Raw genomic sequence first — 22,277 nt, forward strand, 5'->3', positions numbered from 1 at the left:
CTCATAGTACGGCCAATTAACTGATAAAACTATAATAATATATTCTAAGTTGGCGAGGCAGATTGAAGTGTGCTGTTGGTGGTGTTATGCAAACATCCAGGATATGCCCAGTTTTTATATTGTTAACAAACAAATCGATTTAAGGGCCTAAACTTTAAAATGAACAGTCAACACACGACTACACATCTCAATGATATATCGTAAGCGTCGTCGAATACCCGACGAGGGTATTGATGCTATGCGTTTAGGTAAAATACTCACAACATCCACCTACCAGATTTCACATGCAAAGACCAACAAAAAAAACTGTGTAACCTTTAGCGGTTATAATCTGATTGATATAGTTTAGTGACAATAATAATATATATAATATCTCTAACGGACGGTCTAAGATTAATCACAAAGAGCTAAGTGACGTCATCTTTGTTCCTTCTCTAGAAGAAACGACATTGACGTCTCTCAGCTCTTCGTTATTGTTTTTAGACAGCCATTTTAACTATTGGTTCTCACTAAATGTTATCAATAAGTAGACTATCAACGTTCAAGGTTACACACAGTTTTCTGTATCGGAATGATATATTCTGTTGGCAGATGTTGTGAGTATTTTACCTATACATATAGCATCAATTCTGATGGCTCGTTTTGTAACCAAGTCAAGCAAAGTTTAAATGGTCAGTTAATTGTTTGGTGAAAGAAGTGATTGCAAGAGTCTAACGACCTTGAGTTATGTGCACTTGGATTTAGCTTTTATTTTACATATTTTTTTTTTATATTAACCCCATTTTGGGCACCAGATTGCAATTGAAGGTTTACCAGATAATACTGGTTATGAATAAAAAAAAGTATAATATTCCCTTTATTCATCCCACAGGGGGGGGGGGGGAGATTTGTCTCTAGGGTCTAATCCAAGGGAAGACTGGAATAACCCAGGCGTCAATCGCAGTGCAGCGCCGCAAATTGAACTAGAGCGAGATGACTTGCTCAAGGCCACACAGCGCAGCAGCGGCGGGTGATCGAACTCGGTACCTTCCGGGTACGAAGCAAAGACCGTACCGCTGAGCTACACTGCCCGAGTGAATTCATTTTCCTTTCTGGTCCGTTTTGCTCTCAGTTTGACCTTTCCTCTCAGTCGGTCTCTTGTTTTATCATAGTGAGTGATCTCTCTCATTTTTAATTGCCGAACCAAACAGGAACCGAACACGAACGTTTTAATCGAAATGAAAATTTCTTTCAGTTTACTACCAGCAAAGTGAAACAACACACATCGTTTCTTTGTTATTGTTTCAGAACACCTTTAAGATGAGATAGTTCTCACTAAATAAATGTTTATGAATAGTAATATAAACGTTTTAGGCTCCACATATTTTTTGTGCTTCTTATGTTTCATAAGTTTGTTGTGTGTATGCGTATGCTGCATTCAGTTACAGCCTAAGATAATGAGTCACCTTTGATGTAGTATGATGTATTGTAACGTGGATATTTAACTGTAATGTAGAATATTCTCTTGATTTTTTATTATGTAACTCAATGGGAGCGATCTATATTGATGTTTTCGTCCAACCTCGTCATCAATCACATGATTTGTTGACGTCCAACGATTGGATATTTCTTAACAATTGTAAACACGCTGCTTTGTTTATGAAAGTTGTAAACATACCCGTGTGTCAATCTGAACAAAATGACCAATCGTGATGTTAGATATTTCAAAAGTTGTGAATACTTTTCACTATGTGGGTCATTTTGAGCACACTTTGCAATGTGACCAATGATCTCGAGGACATGGAAATGTAATGTAGATCGTGCCCATTAAGTGGAATGCATTTCGCCCGTTCTTCAAGATGATGATGCGCAAAATTTTGTTTTGGCATTACTAACATCATCATTATCATCCATATCGGTGTCTTTCTGACCATCAGCATCATTATGATCTACATAATCATAAACATAATAAAATTGGCATTGTGATTATTTTTAACATCGTCGTCATGATCATAATAATAATCGTCATCATTATCACACTCATCAGTGTAATCATTTTCATCATCATCAGTAACTACGGTAGTAGGAATAATAGTACGATGATGATGATGATGATGATGATGATGATGATGATGATGATGATGATGATGATGATGATGATGATGATAACGATGATAATAAAATTTATAATAATGATATGGATAGGATGCTTTATTATGAAAATAACATTAACAACAGTAATATTAATAATAATATTATACATATATATATTACACAACAACAACAATAATAATAATAATAATGGTTATAGTACTAGTAATAATAATAATAATAATAATAATAATAATAATAATAATAATAATAATAATAATAATAAAATAATAATAATAATAATAATAATAATAATAATAATAAATAGTAGTAATAATAATAATAATAATAATAATAAATAATAAAATAATAATAATAATAATAATAATAATAATAATAATAATAATAATAATCACAATAATAAAATAATAATAATAATAATAATAATAATAATAATAATAATAATAATAATAATAATATAATAATAATAATAATAATAATGTTAATAATAATAACAATAACAATAATAATATCATAATAATGATGATGATGATGATGATGATGATGATGATGATGATGATGATGATGATGATGATGATGATGATGATGATGGTGATCATGATGATAATGATAATATCAATAATAATGATAATAATAATGATAATAATGATAATAATAATAATAATAATAATAATAATAATAATAATAATAATAATAATAATAATAATAATAATAATATAATAATAATAATAATATCATCATCAATATCATCATCGTCATCATTATCATCATCATCATCAACAACAATAATAATATTGAGGTTGCCGATATGATTGTTATGAGTTCATAATCGCTATAATTGTCAACAACATCGTCTCATTATCGACCCCAAATCCTGAGAAATAAATGCAGTTGTATCTAGACATAATTCCGTTTCCCCATAATAAGTTTTTTCTAAAAATCGGGTCAATCTGTGGCATAGCTTCGCAGACCTGTCAAGTTGAAAAGTTAAAAATTCGTTGTTTTTAGGAGACAGAAATTGTATCGCTATAGTTAACTTTACAGATTTAATAATTTACCCCCACAATGATAAAATAACACTTTAAAATCCTTAATATTGTGCTCTTTGACATCAACTTTCATTTTCAATTAGTTTTAATGACTTATAGATAGTTCGAAGATGACGTCACTCAGGTCTTTGTTATTGTTTTTGCCATCCGCGTTTATGAGTAATGCTCACTGAACTGTATTAACCAGACTATAAACGATCATGGTTACATACAATTTTGTGTGTTGGTCCGTTATACTTCCGGATGGCAATGTTATGAGCTTCTTTGCCAAGCGCATACTATCGAAAGATTCGCATGAACTTCTGAAATAGGAGCCAAAATTTCGTAATACTACGAACTTTTCGTAGTACAAGGCAGATCTGACTACGACCTTATGGACACAAAAACAAATAATGCTTCTCCCATAAATCAAGGGGCCGGTCAAGAAAGTTGTCCAGTTCAAAATCAAATAGAGAAACGTTGATGAAATTATGAAGACGGTTTTATCTTCTTTCTTTTCCAGATCTGTTGACTCTCCATACAACTTTGTATCGATATTAACAGTCTGGTGGTGGCTGATGGTTATTTCATTTCTAATGCGTCTACCCAGGACGACGCAAATGACCCTGGTTCGGTTCTGTCTGAATAATGTGATTACAGCCTCTCTCTCTCTCTCTCTCTCTCTCTCTCTCTCTCTCTCTCTCTCTTTCTTTCTTTCTTTCTTTCTCTCTCTCTCTCTTTCTCTCTCTCACTCTCTCTCTCTCTATCTATCTATCTATCTATCTATCTCTCTTTCTCTCTCTTTCTCTCTCTCTTTCTCTCTCTCTCTCTCTCTCTCTCTCTCTTTCTTTCTTTCTTTTTTTTTCTCTCCTCTCTTCCCTTTTAACCGTTCTCCGCCCCCCCCCCCTCCTTCCCCATTCCATTTCTTTTATCCATCAAGCAGTGACTACGTTATTGGGTATAATTTTAGTCTGAGGAAAAACAAGCTATCCAAAGAGTAACAAGTAATTTATACTCTTCTTTTCTCGTTGCATAAACCGGAAAAGTCATAGACGTCTACCCCGTCTGGACTTTAGTAATACGGTCAACTTTACAAACTTTAAATTGAATGTCTGATTTTAGACACCTAGAGAAAGGGAACATAGACACGCCCTTCGGACAGTCGTCCGAATGTAAACAATTTGCTAAACGAACCACACGGTATTGTACCGTCGACGGTATGCGTTTAAGTAAAATGCTCACCAGTTCTACACCCCTGATCTATCGTACCATTACGTAAAAATATGTGCAGGGGCGTGGCTATATTGGTTGATTTGGTGCCTGGCACCGCCCTATCTTTTAAAAATGGATTACAACATTTTAAAAAGAAAAAAAACTGAGAACTGGTATATACCGCCTCTTATTAATTCGAGAGAATCTTTTCTTTAATTCTTTTTTCTTTCTTTTGTATTTACAAATATAGCAAGTTTTAAGTCAGTTTCTTTTGATTCTAGATTCTAGCACCACTTTGTACTGTAAGCATGCCACGCCATTGAAAATGTGTAACCTTTAACGTTTATAGATCCTGTACGCTTGGTTATGAAACTCACAACATTGTCATCCGGAAATATAACGGACCAACACATAAAACTCTGTGTAAACATGCAATAACAAAGACCTGAGTGACGTCAATTTCGTTCTACCTAAAGTCTGTTTGAGATAATCTAGTGAAAACTAATCACACAACTACTGGTCGAAAAACAATAACATGAGCATAGTGATGTCAACTTTCCATCATTCTATTGTTTGTAAACCTGCTATAGATAGTATGCGCTTGGCTAAGAAGATCATAACATTGCCATCCGGAAGTATAACGGACCAACACAGAAAAGTATGTGTAATCATGAACTTTTATAGTCTGGATAATACCGTTTAGTGAGTATTACTCAAAACATGGATGGCAAAAAAACAATAACACAGACCAGAGTGACGTCAACTTCATTCTATCTATATTTGACCTAGCCGACTTGTGTCACAAATCCCACATTTTGATTGGTCAAAAATCTACTGGTTATTTGAGACATTATATCGAAATTAAAAAATCAAGAATTTTTAACCAGTAAATTGCAATAATCTGAATAGACACGTATTTTTTTAAAATGACCAGTAAATGTTCTTCAAACATCGATCGATTTAAATGACCCTCATCTTGGTAAAAACCCTCAAACCTGGGACCTCACGAGATCATTTAAATCAGTCGATTATATGTAAAGGACGAGTTTTCTTGCCAAACTTTTAAATACGAGTCTTTTCCATTATGGCGTCATGTTTGGCTTTCGTCATATCTAAATTGACCAAGCTACCCATTCATAGCTGGGCGTAAAAATCGAGGATGGAAAAAAAACAAGCATAGGACATCCTTGGAATCAAGTACCCTAACCATAAAATGGAAAATAAAAATGAAATTCCTTTTATTCATCTTTATAGAAATGTTTTCCTTAAGTTCTAAATAAACCAGGTGTCCGCTGCAGTGCTGCAACTCCGTTAAATGAGCATTACGGGCTCAGTTTCTTGCTCAAAGAAAATACGAGTTACCGAAACTTGACTCGAACCCAGCATCCGGGTGGAAATAGTTACTTTTCCATTCCGCCATCTCGCAGAATCTTCCAATTTTAAAGTTTCTAGCAAATTTCACCCCAATAAAAAATATGTTTCAAAATTTTGCATGAATTGAAAGCATTGTTTTCAGATTTTAAAACTATGTTCGCGCATTCTGTATCAATTGTGATTCAGTCATCAATTCCAGCAAACAATACAATAAAGGCATATCGTACCCGGTGTTTAATTTATTAATAAGGGATAAAAATATTCTTCTTACCTTTGAGTTCAGTTTTGATTAACAATTAATTATTATCAATTCCAATTGAGAAACCAATCCAAAAGCGATAGTCGTGGCTTGATAGAATCATTTCAAAATATAATCCATACTCCAAGAAATCGTTAAGAATGTCATAAGCAACGATACTAGGATAATTATGTTTATCTCTTTCAGTTGAATATATTATTTTAGAGATACATTGACTTTTTTTTTAAATCTACTTCCACAAACTTTTAATAAGCTATATACGGGGAATGTTCAAAACAGATATTAATCCATTTGAAATGACGTAGAAATGTTATCAAACGAATAATATAACTTTCCAAGTCAATGAAACACAAGAAAAGGTAAACGTGTTACTTATATAGTGGTAATTAAATAACACTTAAATGTAATAGGCTATAGACATTTCCTCGAGAATGTAAGTATTATCACTATCATTATCGCGCACTAGGATGTCCACTCTGTGGTATCTTTATCTACTACAAACTAGTGTAACTTTCATTCATCCCACGACCGAAGCTACGCGTGTGGGAAAATAAAGAGCGTGCGTGCGTTTCGTGCGCGATCCGCAGTGAGCAGGACAGCTGACGCAGAGACGTGAAGCAGGAACGCAAGTCTTCATTATATTATTGTTTTATTTGCAATAAGCTGATGGCCTGTTGGTCGTTAAATTCGTTTTGCATTCAACACAAGAGACACGGCTTATATTTGATAAATTGGTATCGTCGTGTGGTACAGCGTTTTGGCGAGTCGAAAATATAACTGGTTCGACACAATCTGACATAATGCGACACTATGAAGAATTCAACCAAATTCTACCAAACGTTTTGGACCAAATATTACTCATACTCGGATAAGTTACTTTTAGAAAAACCACATGGCCACAGCGAACCCGAGCGCTATTAAGCAAAGAATTATTGGCGTTCTACCGTGCCAGATATCTTTGCATGTGTCAGATTTGTCACAAAATTAGCATTGAAGTGAGCAATTCATTGTGCCTGCTCCACTCACTTTTCTGAATTAAAAATTCACCCCAAATACCGGAGCATACTCAATGTCTCAATGTCTCAATGTAATGCAAAAAGATAACTATTTTTACTTCCATTTTGTAGACAAACAAGACAACTAAATGCATGGACAACACGCACAATGTTTTGAATTCAAAATAAGCTGTAAAAGATCTATAAATTTCCAAAATAAACAAAATGAACATAAAAGCTTCAAAAAAAAAAAGAACAAAATTCCAAACACGGAACATTTCGGACTGAAACCCCTTCTTCAGCCGACAACAGAAATAATGAAAACATACATAATATATTACTTAAAAAACAAATAGATGGCAGAGGAATATTTGGCACTATGAATTGAATTAATTCCACAGTGGAAGATCAGTTTTTAAATTTTTCTCCTCGTATATGGAAATTCCTATCCATAGAAATTAGAGGAGCTCCAACAATTGAAAGTTTTCAATCAAAAACAAATTAATACGTTGTGCTTTTACAGTGATCAAAGGCTAATGGTTTAATATAATGTACTGTGTGTTTGTGTGTGCGCTTCCGAGTTTGTGTATACACTATTACTACTACTACTACTACTACTACTACTACTACTACTACTACTACTACTACTACTACTACTACTACTACTACTACTACTACTACTACTACTACTACTACTACTACTACTACTACTAATACTACTACTACTACTACTACTACTACAATGCAAGGCATATAAGAAAATAGAATGAGTTTTTATATCATGCTGAAGTTCGCTGGTTACCATGAGGAAAAGTTTTGAAGCGTGTCTTTCAACTACGGAATGAGCTGCCTGCTTTTCGTACACAAGAAAGACACCCAATGATTGCAAATTCTGAAGATATATCCTTTAGCTTGCAAAATTGTCCTCTGGACCGGAAGTACTGGAAGGCATAAATCGATTAGGTTGAGCGATGCAAGGAAAAGAGTGCAATATTTTTGAAGTTAGTAATACTTACTTGAGCAATTATATAGCGCAATATCCACCAAACGTGTTCAAAGCGCTTTACAAAAGAGCCCATGGCCAACAGCAACACGTAACATGAAGAACGAGACATGACACACCTGTTAGTCGATATTACAATTTTTTCCGACAAAGACAACGCTGTTCATGGCCAGGTACTCATTTTACATGTGAGTATGGTGAGAGAATGTGAGTAAAGAGCCTTTTCCAATGACTCAACTATGCGCCGAGCAAGGTTCGAACCCAGGACCTTCTGATCCGAAAGCGAGTGCCATACCACTTGACCATATAGCCGCCCATAGCCATTAGTAGTAAGACTCAACTTTTAAATCAAAATTGAAATTGTGTGCAAACTAATTTTACTAGATATCTAATTGCGACAGTACACATTTTGAAAGATTTTAACAATTTAATCAGGTCGCAATTGGGAAAACAAAAATTCTAGCATTGAAGCCAATGCAAAATGACTGTAAAATGACTTGTACACGAGCATCTAGGTGAGCTACAGCAAAACTTCGGGCTTATATTCCAGATTGTGACAAGCTGCATCTTATGGATCGTGCCCTACAGATCCCAAGTTTTAGATAAGACCATTCACCACAGAACTTATTGAATTACGACCAAATTGGTGCAAGAGGCAGAGCTCAAATCACTAAAAAACTACCACGAATTTTGGGTGGATATCACTTCTCGAACTCCTTGAATATCAAAAACTTTTTAGTTGAATTTCTATAGATAGAACGTAGATGGTGTCATTCAGGCCTTTGTTTTTGTTTTTTGCCATCCGCGTTTGTGAGTAACTCTCACTAAACTGTATTAAACAGACTATAAACGTTTAAGGTTACACATAGTTTTGTGAGTAGGTCCGTTATAGATAGTATGCGCTTGGCTTAGAAGCTCATAACATTGCCATCCGGAAGTATAACGGACCAACACACAAAACTGTGTGTATCCATGAACGTTTATAGTCGGGTTGATACAATTCAGTGAGCATTACTCATAAACGCGGATGGCAAAATAACAATAACAAAGACTTGAATGACGTCATCTTCGAACTATCTATACTTCCGGATGGCAATGTTGTGAACTTCTAAGACAAGTGCATACTATCTATAGTTTATGACAAGGTAAATAACTTTCCTTTACTGGTGCATTTATCTTTTTCATTAAGATCAATGCGATCGTAGCATAATATTGTAACGAGTGGGGTGAACAAGCATTTAAGTAAAAGTTGAACGTGTGACGACTTCAAAAAAATGTAGACAAGTACAAATTGATATAGAATACCAGTACCAATAGCCTTAGGCAACCTAGTCCCTAATATTATTGAATTTGTTAAAATATCTGTTATAATATGATCGATTTTGAAGGACACTGTACTGTGGTTCAGACGACTGAGCACAGAACCCACAAAACTGTGTCAAACAAGCTGAATTCAGTGTCTAACTCAGAGGTCAATGAAATTCCAGTTCAACGTTCAATATTGTTTAAATCTAAGATAACAATTAGCCCTAAAATATTTACTTGGAACAATCAAGTAGCTTTTAGGTTAGGATCAGTTTTAATATTAGCCTCAACAAAACAATGTATGACCTTAGAAACTGAGGCTCTCATCCTAAAGACACAGTGATTGTGAATAAGGTGAGGGCTTATTGTGATTGTTACCCTTTTCTGACTTCCTATTGTTGACCTTTCGAACAACATTTCTCATCGTTGTCATTAGCAACCATTTTTTTTATTTATCTTGGGTTTTTTTTCTGGTATTATTTTCTACTCGCTGCTTATTATTTTACGAACTTGTCGAACAGTCAAGTGCTCATGTCTAAACATGTTGTATCATGAAAATGATAGAGTTAATGTGGCATTGTCTTAGAATGATCTAGATGCAAAAATAGGAAACATTATTATAATTATTACTATTATTATTATTATTATTATTATTATTATTATTATTATTATTATTATTATTATTATTATTATTATTATTATTTTCATCATTATTATCATTACTATCAATATCATCATCAGCAGGTGATATTATCAAGAGCAACAACCCGCTCTACATAATATAGACATTAATTTAATCTCAATGTTAAACATCAAGCTATGTATTCAATTTTATATAATACCATTTTATGACCATCCGTCACATATTTATGTGTCTTTGAGTGTGTGTGTGTGTGTGCGCGCGCGTGTGTTTGTGTGTGTGTATGTGTGTGTATGTGCGGTTTTCTGTGTGACTGGTAATTTTGTTTAGGTTTGTTTTATATGTTTATGTTTTGTTTGCATTGTTTGTTTGTTTTTAAACCATATTATTCTGAGCTATGCATGGATGTTATAAGATGTCGGCGTCTGGTTAATTTGTAAGGTCGACGTATATTCAAAGCCATGACAAGGCGTCATGTAAAAACCATCTATCTATAAAATATGTAAAAGATATTATGAACATTTACATGGCATATTTTCACGGATTCATCGAAGAAGAAAGAAATTATATATATATATATATATATATATATATATATATATATATATTATATATATATATATATATATATATATATATATATATATTTATGAGTGTTGGTGGGTACTTGTAGGTAGTAAGGATGCAAGAATATCAACATTGAACCCAAATGGAAAAAAAAATCATTATACGGACATAATATGCCGACTGACGACGTGGATGGAAACCACAGAAACATGTGTTTCGGCCATTAAGTGAGTAAATCCATTTATATATATATATATATATATATATATATATATATATATATATATATATATATATATATATATATATATATACATAGCAACTACTCTATTTCAATCATTCTTATTCTCTGTCTAGTACTCTTGTTCAGTCACTCCGGACTATCTAATATTCGGTCAACATTTGGGGTATTCATATCTTGTACCCAAAATAAAGGAAATGCAACCCAAAAAAAAAAAAGATAATATCTATATATCAGTGAGATGCAAACAACAAACAAAAGAATCTCGAAATTATATAACTGGAAAAAAAGGGCGAGGAACCCTCCAAATAATTGAAATTGTGATGAAAACAATGATGGAAATGAGGGAAAAAACAGGGGGATATTGTCGGTGATGATTCTACCCTTGGGGTAAACACTCAAAAATACATCGATCTGATGACGGATTTCTATCGTGGAGTTAGAACAGATGTCCATCCTATATTATAGTCCCTTTAATTTTCTGTAGGGGAAAACCCAACACCTCTTTAGAAATCACAGTATAGATGCTTAACCCTCTCCTTTCAGGATTTTCCCCAAAACTGCACACCCAACTAACAGAAAAATATTTTTTTAACACTCAAACAAATAGCAGTGAAGTTCTTGCGATACATAATTTCTTTAGTAAAACATGCTCTATAACATACTTTTCAATTTTTTAAATTTGTATGATGTACAAAAGAAATTTGAATAAGAAAAATGTTGGTTGTATCGTAACAAATGTGACGATTTTCCTATAGTTGGTAAGGAGAGGGTTGAGTAAGCCTCTGTTGTTGGTTTGATATTTTCGGTGACAAAACTTAGCAAACTACCAAACTACATTTCTTTCCAAGAATGTTTTTTAAACTTCGTTTCAAAATAAATTGAAACTATCTGTTTCTAGGATTTCTCATAAAATTTTTCTTTGCCTGACCAAAACTATGGTACTATAAATATGTTTATTATTAACATATTATGTGACATCGCCTCGAAGCGGTATGATGTCGGCAGGGCGACGTGCATTTATTTGCAAGTCTGATAACCCAATTCAATATGGACTCATTCTTCTAATGGAAATCCCACAAAAATGACGCAAAATGTTGTCCATTGCAACAATGTTAAACTAGGCCCACAATTGCGTTAAGTTATCAGACCTGCATATATCTATGTGCACGCCGTACCGGGTGATTCAAATACAGACAATTACATATATCTAATACTCACACAAAGTTTGTTTATTTTTTATTGCAAAGGGTTAGGATACATTGTTTACGTGTGAAAAACTTTTATTTTGAATTACTGACGTGAAATACAGTGAATCACACTTAGCTATAATGAGAACGATTAAAACGCATTGATGGAAATATCGAATACAAGTGTCTTTAACCCATTTTTTAATTTTTTTATTTCTAGAAGATAAAGAAGTGCTAACATAAACAGCAGGTCTGCTGACTAGTACTTAAAACGTAGTAGAACTATGATTATTTGGCTCCAACCTGAAACAATATTATATCAAGATCTTTAATTCAATAAAAACTTTTGAAAACCAGTGTTTGTAGTCAGAGCCTGTATATAGGGAATGAGATTAGCGGAAGAGTAGCGTCCCTTGGATTGGACGTCACCCATAGTCTGTGACGTCACTGGCGGAAAAGTTATTAGAGAGAGAACGTCATGTTTGTTGTGCGCATGCGTCTCTCGTCCTCGCTTCCGCTCAGAGTGAAATCTCGAGTGCTCTACCAACTGAACTATAGGGACTCCCAGAGGAGTTTAAAGCACAATTTTGACGTATTTAAGGCATAGTAGTTGTCATGTATATATTGTTATAATTAGTCATGAAATCTACGAATTTTGTTATCCAATTTCAAGTAGGTATGTCTGCATGAAGAACTACATATTTATCATACTTTTCGAGTTTAAAAAATGAAGATTTATATAGCACAATATCCACTAAACGTGCTAAAGGCGCTTTACATGATGTCCCTAGCCAACAGTAACACATAACATGTAGGACGGTATATTTGTTTCATTTGTTTTTAAATGTATTTGCTCGTTTTTCACGTTTTTACTTTATTCATTTCGTTTCGATTTGTTTATTTGCTTTACCCCATAAAATAGACCTGTCTTTCATATGACTGACTGGATTGTAAATCAATCGTTATCCATAGGAGGCCTCCTTGCCTGTAGTTATAACACACAACCACTCTCAACAGCATGGAATGGCATTCTTTTACACTCTGATTGCAATATAAAGATGTTCCGCTGAACTTTTCCGAAGGCACATTCTCTGCGGCGTTTTTCGATAAGTGGAAGGGAAGTATTTTGCCTCCCCCCAAATCAAATAAATTCCCCTTGACATTTTTGTATTACGATCTGACGAGACTTCATCAACCCTATCACTTATCATCAGATCCTTATATATAGTAACTATGGCTCTTTTGTGGCACCTCAAAGGATTCAAACTGGACTATATTTATTCTATATCTGGCATAACAAGTTGTTTTTTTGTTTTGTTTTTTTTTTTGTTTTTTTTTTTTTTGTTTTTATTTGTTTTGAATGGATTTTTTTCTTCAAATATCGATCGATTAAAACGGTCCTTCGCTTTCGCATCGGAAGGTCATGGGTTCGAGCCTCGCTCGGCGCATAGTTGAGTCCTTGGAAAAGACTCTTTACTCACATTCTCTCACCGTACTCATGTGTAAAATGAGTGCCTGGACGTTAACAGCGTTGTCTCTGTCCGAAAAAAAATTGTAATATCGCCTAAAAGGCGTCATGTCCCGTCCTACATGTTAAGGGATGCTGTTGACCAGGGACCACTTGTAAAGCGCTCTGAATACGTTTAGTGGATATTACGCTATATAGAAGCTCATTTTTTCAAAGCTTGACAATCAATATGTTTCAAACCTGCAGCTGATTAAAAGTCTTAGACTTCAGACTTTATGTCGTGTCGAAGGCCATTTTAATCGATGTTTGAATGTTCTCTGACCTAAATGAATTAAAATGTGTTTTCTAGAGTTGGGTGGAACTGTTATATATACCCGCAAACAGGTTTTCAATTTGCAGTGGTCTGTGAATGAAATTATGTGACCCATCGTCTTACAGCGGTATTATGTAGCGGTGACTGAAGTTAAAGTTTATAGTTAAAGATATGTGACTTAAAATTTAATTTATTTATTATATCTTGGAAAATAAGTGCATATTTTTAAATTGCGAAAGCTCAAACTATCATATTTCTGATCTCTTTAAGTATAATATATCACTCATATGTTTGGAATCCGCGCCACACTGAAGTCATACCATTGAAATACAGTGGGTCACATAAGTGTAGAATCACGAGTTATGAAAGTAGTATTAGCTGGGCAGGTAGAAGTAGAAGAGTAAGTCTAACAGAAAGATAAAAAAAATGGGTTGACATTCTATTTCATCTCTCTTAAAGGGGTTGGCGAAATCTAATTCTGGACTAATGCGATGGCCTTTCGTTCACAATTGGTTTACAGCTCGTTCTGTTAGAGCCCTGACACGTTCAGTTATAGAGAGATGAATGAAAGAAAGTTATGGAGTGTCTATCGGATTCTATCGGATACTAAAATACATATTATGTGCGATGGCCTGACAAAAGTGTCGAATGTCGCGCTTATGTTCGAGATATGAGTAAAAATATAATTAACATCAATAACAATTTTGAAATACATTGGATTTGGTGAAGAGACATGCTTAACTTTGTCCCTAGTTAACATAATAACTTGAAAAGATAAACTGTATTTTATTCACAAGGTATGCTATGTACATTTGTACGACATCGGAGATCTGAAATTTTCACCATGTAGCACCTTTTGTTAAGCAACCACACATAGATAGTTGCGTTGTAAAAAAATAGACAGGAATCTTATTTTTCAATAAAAGGAGAGAATTTCGAAATTTCTTCTTTTTTTTTCAATGTTTAAGGTTACTGTCCTGTCCGCCTTGTACTCTAAGCAACTCGTAGGCGTGTCCAAAATAATATGGATACAATTAAAAGAAAAGAGCCTGGGCTTTGATATAGAGCAATATTATAATTTATAAATGGGCGTAAAGTGCTATACAAGGGATTCCTAGTCAAATGCTATTGAAGATGGAGGATGTAACAAACTATCTTACCCGGTCTGATATTGAATTTAAACCTGAGTATGGTGAGAAATACTGGAATAAAGACCTTTTCTAATGATTGAACATAGCGTCGCTATACCGGGATTCAAACTTGAGACCTGTAGATGTCGCAAGCAGTGTGCCATGCCCACACGATTCCATAAAAGAATTAAAAAAAACAGTTACCAACCGACGAGTGGTACGGTGTATCGTCTTATAGCCAAGTCAATAATACTGAACGCCTTCAATAATATATATAAATAGATATAATTTTATCGTGCATAATAAAATAAGTATTGGAAGTATGGTACAATGCATGTCAAATATTGGAAAGCTCCGACAAGTTATGTCCCTGTTAAAGTATATATTTACACAGCTTGTCCTATTCAAAAAAGAGTGTGAATACTGAATACATACTTGGTTGTAGTCAGTAACTGAAATTATCATTATAGAACAAAAAAAATCAAGAATCTATACAGATGGTTCATGCAATAAAGAACACACGTGCGGGGGCCTTGGAGTGCACATCGAGCACACAAATGGTCAACAAAAGGAGATCAGCAAACCGACTGGTACTCGCACTTCAATCAACAAGTCAGAGGCAGATGCAATCCATGAAGCTGTTAAGCAAATCCTCTCAGAAAATGAAAAACCAAGACACATAGTGATTTTAACAGATGCTAAGAAAATTCTGGAGGATATAATGATGTCCTTTGCGGATGATATAGACGCCTTGGTGGAAGACCTCATGAAGCTAAGCAAGTTTACCAACATTGTACTGCAGTGGATTCCAGGACATTGTGGGATACTTGGAAATCAGATCGCTGACCAACTGGCAAAGGCAGTTAGTCGCATGCAGCAACCCTCTCCAACGTACTCAACAGGAGAAATTAACAAAATAACCCAATTTATCCAGTCTCAGAGATGGAGAGAGAAGCACCCAGAATACAACATGAATGACCCAATCAAGGGGCTCGACAGAAAGGAACAGGTCATCATCTTCAGACTGAGAACTGGACACAACCAGTTAAAGGAACATATGTGGAGGATGTCCAGAGCAGGTGCCTTTGGACAATGTGACTGCGGACTTGAAAATGAAAATGGACATCATGTCCTAATGGAATGTCCAAGGTACAACCAGTTCAGAAGGAACTTCTGGCCTGACCCAACCCCATACACAAAGAAGCTGTACGGCAGTGAGGACGACCTCAGGACCACTGTGGGCTTCATTCACCAGACCGGACTGACCATGTGACGTGATGGGAACGAAGAAGAAGAAGAAGAAGAAGAAGAAGAAGAACAAAAATGGGATGTTAAACAACGGGTTCCCATCTCATTGGAAGTGTAAAACCACTTTTCCAGAGGACTGAATACATACCTTGTGTTTTTTTGTTTTTATTGTTTTTATGGGTTTTACGGCGCTTGCAACACATTTAGCTTACATCAGCGCCAGTTATACATACCTTGTGTAAGTGATTTTCGGGTTTCAGAGTGATGGCATGATATTTTCTAGTCTTAATGCTGGTCGTCAATAAACATCATCCATCTTTTACATCTCGTAGTTCTTAGAATGCAATATGTAACCTATTCACTATTCATCATTAGCCCTCCGGGAAAATGGAAGGTGTGACGTCACGACGGTTCTTCCCTATAGGGAATGAGATTAGCGGAAGAGTAGCGTCCCATGATTGTACGTCACCTTACAGAGAGAACGTCAAAATGGTTTTGCGCATGCGTCTCTCTCGTCCTCGCTTTCGGTGAAGTGTCTCATGTGCACAACGAACATGACGTTCTGTGTCTAATAACTTTTCCACCGGTGACGTCCAATCAAGGTACGCCACTCTTCCGCTAATCTCACTCCCTATTGCTAATAGAATTTAAGAGATGTGTTTCGTCGACATACGACAAAATATAGATTCACTGCTGCAAATACTAGATATCGGTTCCACATTATTTCATAATAAATCTACACTAACGAAATAAGAAGATTTAGTTGAAAAACTAATTCAAGCCATTAAAAAAAAAACATTGAGTTTGATTTGTTTTAGAATTTTGCATTTTGAATGAGTTTGAAATTACATCTGGATCTCTTACCTAATTATCATTATCTAACGTTTACGTTTGGCATAATATCGTCATTCTAAATCACATTTTGTCTGAAATTATTTTCCCTGCAGACAGTGTCCTTTTCCCATCGTTCAATTTTTCTTCAAAACCGCACCAGCATGGTGACTAGGTGTGGCTATGTGGTCTAGTGGTATGACACTCGCTTTCGGATCGGAAGGTTCGAGCCTCGCGCTCGGCGCATAGTTGAGTCCTTGGAAAAGGCTCTTTACTCACATTCTCTCACCGTACTCAGGTGTAAATGAGTACCTGGCCGTTAACAGCGTTGTCTTTGTCCGAAAAATTGTTATATCGCCTAACAGGCGTTATGTCCTGTCCTACATGTTAAATGTTGCTGTTGACCAGGGACCCCTTGTAAAGCGCTTTGAGCACGTTTGGTGGATATTGCGCTATATAAAAGCTCAATTTTTTAATTTAGTTTGGTTGGGAGCTGGAGAGACATACACGCAATTAACCCTCTCCTTACCAACAAAAGGAAAATCGTCACATTCGTTACGATACAACCAGCACTTTTGTAATTCAGATTTCTTTTGTAAATCACAAAATTTAAAGAAAAATGTTTATTACAGCTATAAAAACGTATTGTAGAGTTCATTTTGCTGTATGCATAGAATGTGTTTGTTGCTTTTCTGTTTGAGTTAGAAAAAAAACTATTTTTGTATTGGGTGGGTGTGAAATTTTGGGGAAAATTCCGAAAACGGCTGGTAAGGAAACGGTTAAGGGTTTGAATTCGCTTGGATTCATCTGGTTTGTTTTGGGGTTTTTTTTCTTTAAGATCCTCTAATCAGTGGTGGCAGTCGTTGTCTGACTGGAATCAATCAAAACCTAGCGGTATGTACCTTACAAAAGATTGATTTTAATTCTCTTGCTCCACTAATATTGTTTTCAGACCCTCTAATCATTTGCAGACGTACATTGTCTGATGGGATCCAGTCATTACCTGTCCTAATCATTTTACCTCACGAAAGACTGACTGTCTTGAATTCTCTTGTTCCACTAACCGTTTGTGCTGACACTATTAAACATTAGAGTATTATCTCCTTATGGCATGGGGGTTCCGATAGCTCAGTTGGTAGAGCACTTGCTTCACACGCAAAGGGAACAAGATCGATCCCGGGTGCAGTCGAGACTTTTCTGACCCCTCCCCCTGTCCGCCCCCCACCCCTCTGTCCACCCAGTAGTAAATGGGTAGCTGATTCTATTAGATTTGAAAGTACTTTGCGATAGACTAGCGTCCTATCCAAAAGGTAGCAAGCAATTGCTATTGTCAGTTTCACGCTATGGAAACCGGGATAAACTCCGGCTCCATGGGCCGAATGGCTCTGACGGACTACTTCTTCTTTCCTTATGACATGGATTCTAGTTTTATAATTTTATCTTAATGAAATAAGTATTGGATGTGTGGTGCAGTGGTAAGGTCTTTGCCTCGAACCCAGAAGGTACCGGTTCGATTCCCCGCGCCGCGCTGAGTGACTTTGAACATAACACTTAGATCTACCTCATTTTGCGATACTGCGCTTCTGCTGGCGGTTAGGTTATTTCAGTCTTTCTATCTCAGTGGACCCCAAAAAAGAAGTTTCCCCTCGAAGGTAAATAAAGGGAGTTTTATTTTCAAATTTGCGACTTATCGTCTCAAATATGTCGAGGTGCGTTTATGCGATCTTATGGTATGGCACTCGCCATCGATCGAGAGGTCCAGAGTTCGAGTCTGAGCAGCCTTGAGTCCTTTGTAAATGCTCTTTACTCATCTTTTCTCACCGTACTCGGGTGTAAAATTAATACCTGGCCATAAACAGAGTTTTCTCTGTCGGAAAAAAAATGTAAGATCGCCTAACAGGTATCATGTCTAGTCCTATATGTTAAGCGTTTCTTAGGGCCCCTTGTATAGCGCTTTGAGCACGTTTAGTGGATTTTGCTCTGTATAAATGCACAAGTTTTTGAAAGAAATGTTAAAAAGTGTTATTAAAGCAGGCTAATAAATACCAGAATTGTGAAAGGTTAGATTTTTTGCTCGTTATGAAACTGTTTTCTTTCTCCTATATAAAACATATTAAAACCAACTCTCTTGCAATCGTATTGTTTAAAAACAAGTTTTTTTAAATTTTGGCCCTAAAACTCATCCTTCAAATATCGATCGATTGAAATAAACCTCAGCTTGGCAAAAACCCTCAAACCTCAGATTCGCGAAGTCCCAGGTTTAAGAGTTTTTGCTTAGATGAGGATCATTTTAAAACATTGATATTTGAAAGACGAGGTTGTTTTGTTTTGTGTTTTTGGCCAAAACTTTGAATTCGCCTTTTTCCAGAATAAGGGAGAAAAGTTTTGGAATTCTTTTTATCCCTTCAAATTACGATAACCAAGTCAACCTGACATTTGAGATGACTGGTTTCATAATCAATGGAATTCTATTATATAATTGAGCTTGTATTAGTGTTCTTATTGCTATTGCCGTACTCTGGAAAAACTCGTATTCAACATTTGGCCAAAAAAAACTCGTCTTTTAAATATCGATCGATTTAAATGACCCTCATCTTGGCAAAAGAAAAAACCTTTCAAATCTTGGACGTTGCGGATTGCGAAGTTTGAGAGGTATTGCCAAGACACAGGTCAATTAAATCGATCGATATTTGAAGGACGAGATTTCTGGCCAAAATTTTCTAGACTACTGCATTTAACTGTTTAAGTGCTCGTTGTTACAGGATAACACATTATATGAATGTTATTTTATCGTGTTTTTCGTCATCGTTAGCAAAATAAATGAATTTTCAGCGCCGCGTTTGTATTTGATAACTACGTGTTGTTGTCTTAGTATAAAGCCAAGCCATGTCAAGAAATGTCAGTGATCAGAAGAGTGACAGTGATGGCAAAATTCTAGTACCACGTTGTAACCGTTGTTAAGAAGAACATTCAAGAACATTATCCCACTAGACTCATCTATGAATGATTAGCTTATCTAGTTATTGCCAGCGTAGCGTTCAATAATGCACGCCTGCACGAGTGCTAGCACAATTTGTAGGCAAGTGACCCACATGAGCACTAACCAGTGCCTAACATTGCGGCAAAGGTCTTCAGAAAGTAGCAATCAGATGTTGCCCAGGAAGACTCTAAATTGGAAGCCCAAAACAGAAGAAAGTTTTGGAGACCAATAATATATGTATACATAGAGAGAGAGAGAGAGAGAGAGAGAGAGAGAGAGAGAGAGAGAGACAGACAGACAGACAGAGAGAGAGAGAGAGAGAGAGAGAGAGAGAGAGAGAGAGAGAGAGACGATTGGTGGACAGGGGTGTGAATGCGGCAGGAGTATCATGGCACCAATTGAGGTAGATGGCACAGAATCGGGTGAACTGGAAATATACAATAACAACCTTTTGCCCCAACAAATACGTAAAGGAATAAGTAGTTCTAGCCATATGCCTCAACAAATACCAAGAGAAATATGTAAGTCCAGTCTGTTGTCTCAACAAGTGCCGAAAGAAATAATTAAGTCCAGCCCTTTGTCCCAACAAGTACCGACAAAAATAGTAAATGCTCATTCTTTCTTTTTTTTTTTTCATTTGTTTCCACGGTAATAAAAAAACACCTCATAAGATTGCTCTTTAATTATTATAAAACTGTTGATATAATGCGTTTAGCAAATCTTCTTATTTCATTTATTGTAATAACTGTCGCCAGTCCCTTATAAAATCATCAGCCAACATTATTTTCAAAAACAGGGATGAATTTGATGTACATTTCATTTCGTTCCATTCAAAGGGAACGTTAACGTCGATGGACTGTATTTACATGGCATCTGTAATCTTCATTCATTAACTATTCTGTCTGAAAAAAGGTGTATGTAAAATTTCGGCATGAAAACTCGGCCTCTCAAATTTCTTTATTTGAAGGGCTAGTTTTCTGGTCCAAATTATAAAACGTGTTTTTCGAGAGTACTGCAGTATCGATCTTTCGGTCTAACTACCTTTTACCTCTTTTGATGTCGTCGTATAGAGCATTTTGTTCTGCCCGTCGGCAGAATTGTCAAACCTATTATTATAATATGATGAAAGAAAAGTCGAATATTGCAAATTTAAAGCATATAAAGTAGGGGTAGAAGAGAGAGAGAGAGAGAGAGAGAGAGAGAGAGAGAGAGAGAGAGTCTAATTTTTGGTTTATTTAATCAGGAAATAAGATTTGGTGAATTTGCCGCTTTATAAATCTTGCAAATATTCAGCACCCTTTGAAAATATTGTAGATTTGAATTAGGCTACTATCATTACGTCATAAAATGCTTTAAAAAAAATATTAGTCGGTATTTTGTCAACAGCGCGCATACATAAATGCGTTTACCAACAAATAACATGTAAACGCACATACATGCACAAACACGCCTATTGTTTTTCTGTTTATTTTTTTTAATTAGGGTTTGAGGTCAAAATTGTTCGTACAGCACGTGTTAAATTTTGCCAAGGAGCACATAATTACGGGTAAAAAGATGAAACTTCAAACGATTATGTGCGGCGATGTGGTCAAGTGGAATGACACTCGCTTTCGGATCGGAAGGTCCTGGGTTCGAGCCTCGCGCTCGGCGCATCGTTGAGTCCTTGGAAAAGGCTCTTTACTCACATTCTCTCACCGTACTCAGGTGTAAAATGAGTACACGGCTGTTAACCGCGTTGTCTATGTCCGAAAAATTGTATTATCGCCTAACAGGCGTCCTATATGTTAAATGTTGCTGTTGACCAGGGACCCCTTGTAAAGCGCTTTGAGCACATTTAGTGGATATTGCGCTATATAAAGCTCAATTTTTTAAAAAATATTTACATGTCTATAATGGTAACTGGAAAAACTTTTTAAAATAAAAATTCAGAGTAATTCCATTGACTCAGATGCTTATTTAGAAATGTTGCTATGGCGTAATGATCGGTAGTAATTTGACGTTAGGAACCGCGCACCTACAGACTTTAGTACGGACCAATAGGATTCAATAGTCGTAACGTCACTTCCTTCCTAATGACGCATGGTAACTTAGCAACACTGGCTCTAAACTATCGGAACAATGGCGGACGCCCGTATGAATATTTCTCCGGCGAGCATAAAGGGTATCCAGAGGAAAAAAAAAAACACATACATTTGATCATGTTTTGACTTTTACACATTCTGATCACAAGGCATATGAAAAGTTCTAGCCAGCATGAATGATTTTCTTTGTTTAGAACCAAGATGGCCGCCGTTGCCGGGAGGCGTCACATCAGACTATTGAATCGTATTTGATCGTTGGTGGCTCAAAATCTTCGTCTTTGTCTATGTTAATGATGTGCTCGAGGTCAAATTGCAAAATGT

The 22,277-nt window shown here is 35.7% G+C and overlaps 2 protein-coding genes across 2 annotated transcripts in view; one reads left to right on the forward strand and one right to left on the reverse strand.

Annotated features, from left to right (window-relative positions):
* The window catches only part of LOC144970019 (muscarinic acetylcholine receptor M5-like), a 286,770-nt gene extending 280,280 nt beyond the window's left edge, over positions 1 to 6,490 (reverse strand). Inside the window, exon 1 of the mRNA XM_078909194.1 lies at positions 5,977 to 6,490. The gene's annotated coding sequence lies outside the window, so the exon portion shown is untranslated. The remainder of the gene's footprint in view (positions 1 to 5,976) is intronic.
* LOC144963408 (uncharacterized) overlaps positions 1 to 17,987 on the forward strand; it is an 85,044-nt gene extending 67,057 nt beyond the window's left edge. The window contains exon 5 of the mRNA XM_078897444.1: positions 17,848 to 17,987. Coding sequence (XP_078753570.1) covers positions 17,848 to 17,987 — 140 coding nt within the window. The remainder of the gene's footprint in view (positions 1 to 17,847) is intronic.
* Positions 17,988 to 22,277: the final 4,290 nt, after the last annotated feature.

This window comes from Berghia stephanieae, chromosome 1 (assembly GCF_034508935.2).
Source record: "Berghia stephanieae isolate SIO BIC M18660-M18661 chromosome 1, UCSD_Bste_1.3, whole genome shotgun sequence".
Lineage (NCBI taxonomy): Eukaryota > Metazoa > Mollusca > Gastropoda > Nudibranchia > Aeolidiidae > Berghia > Berghia stephanieae.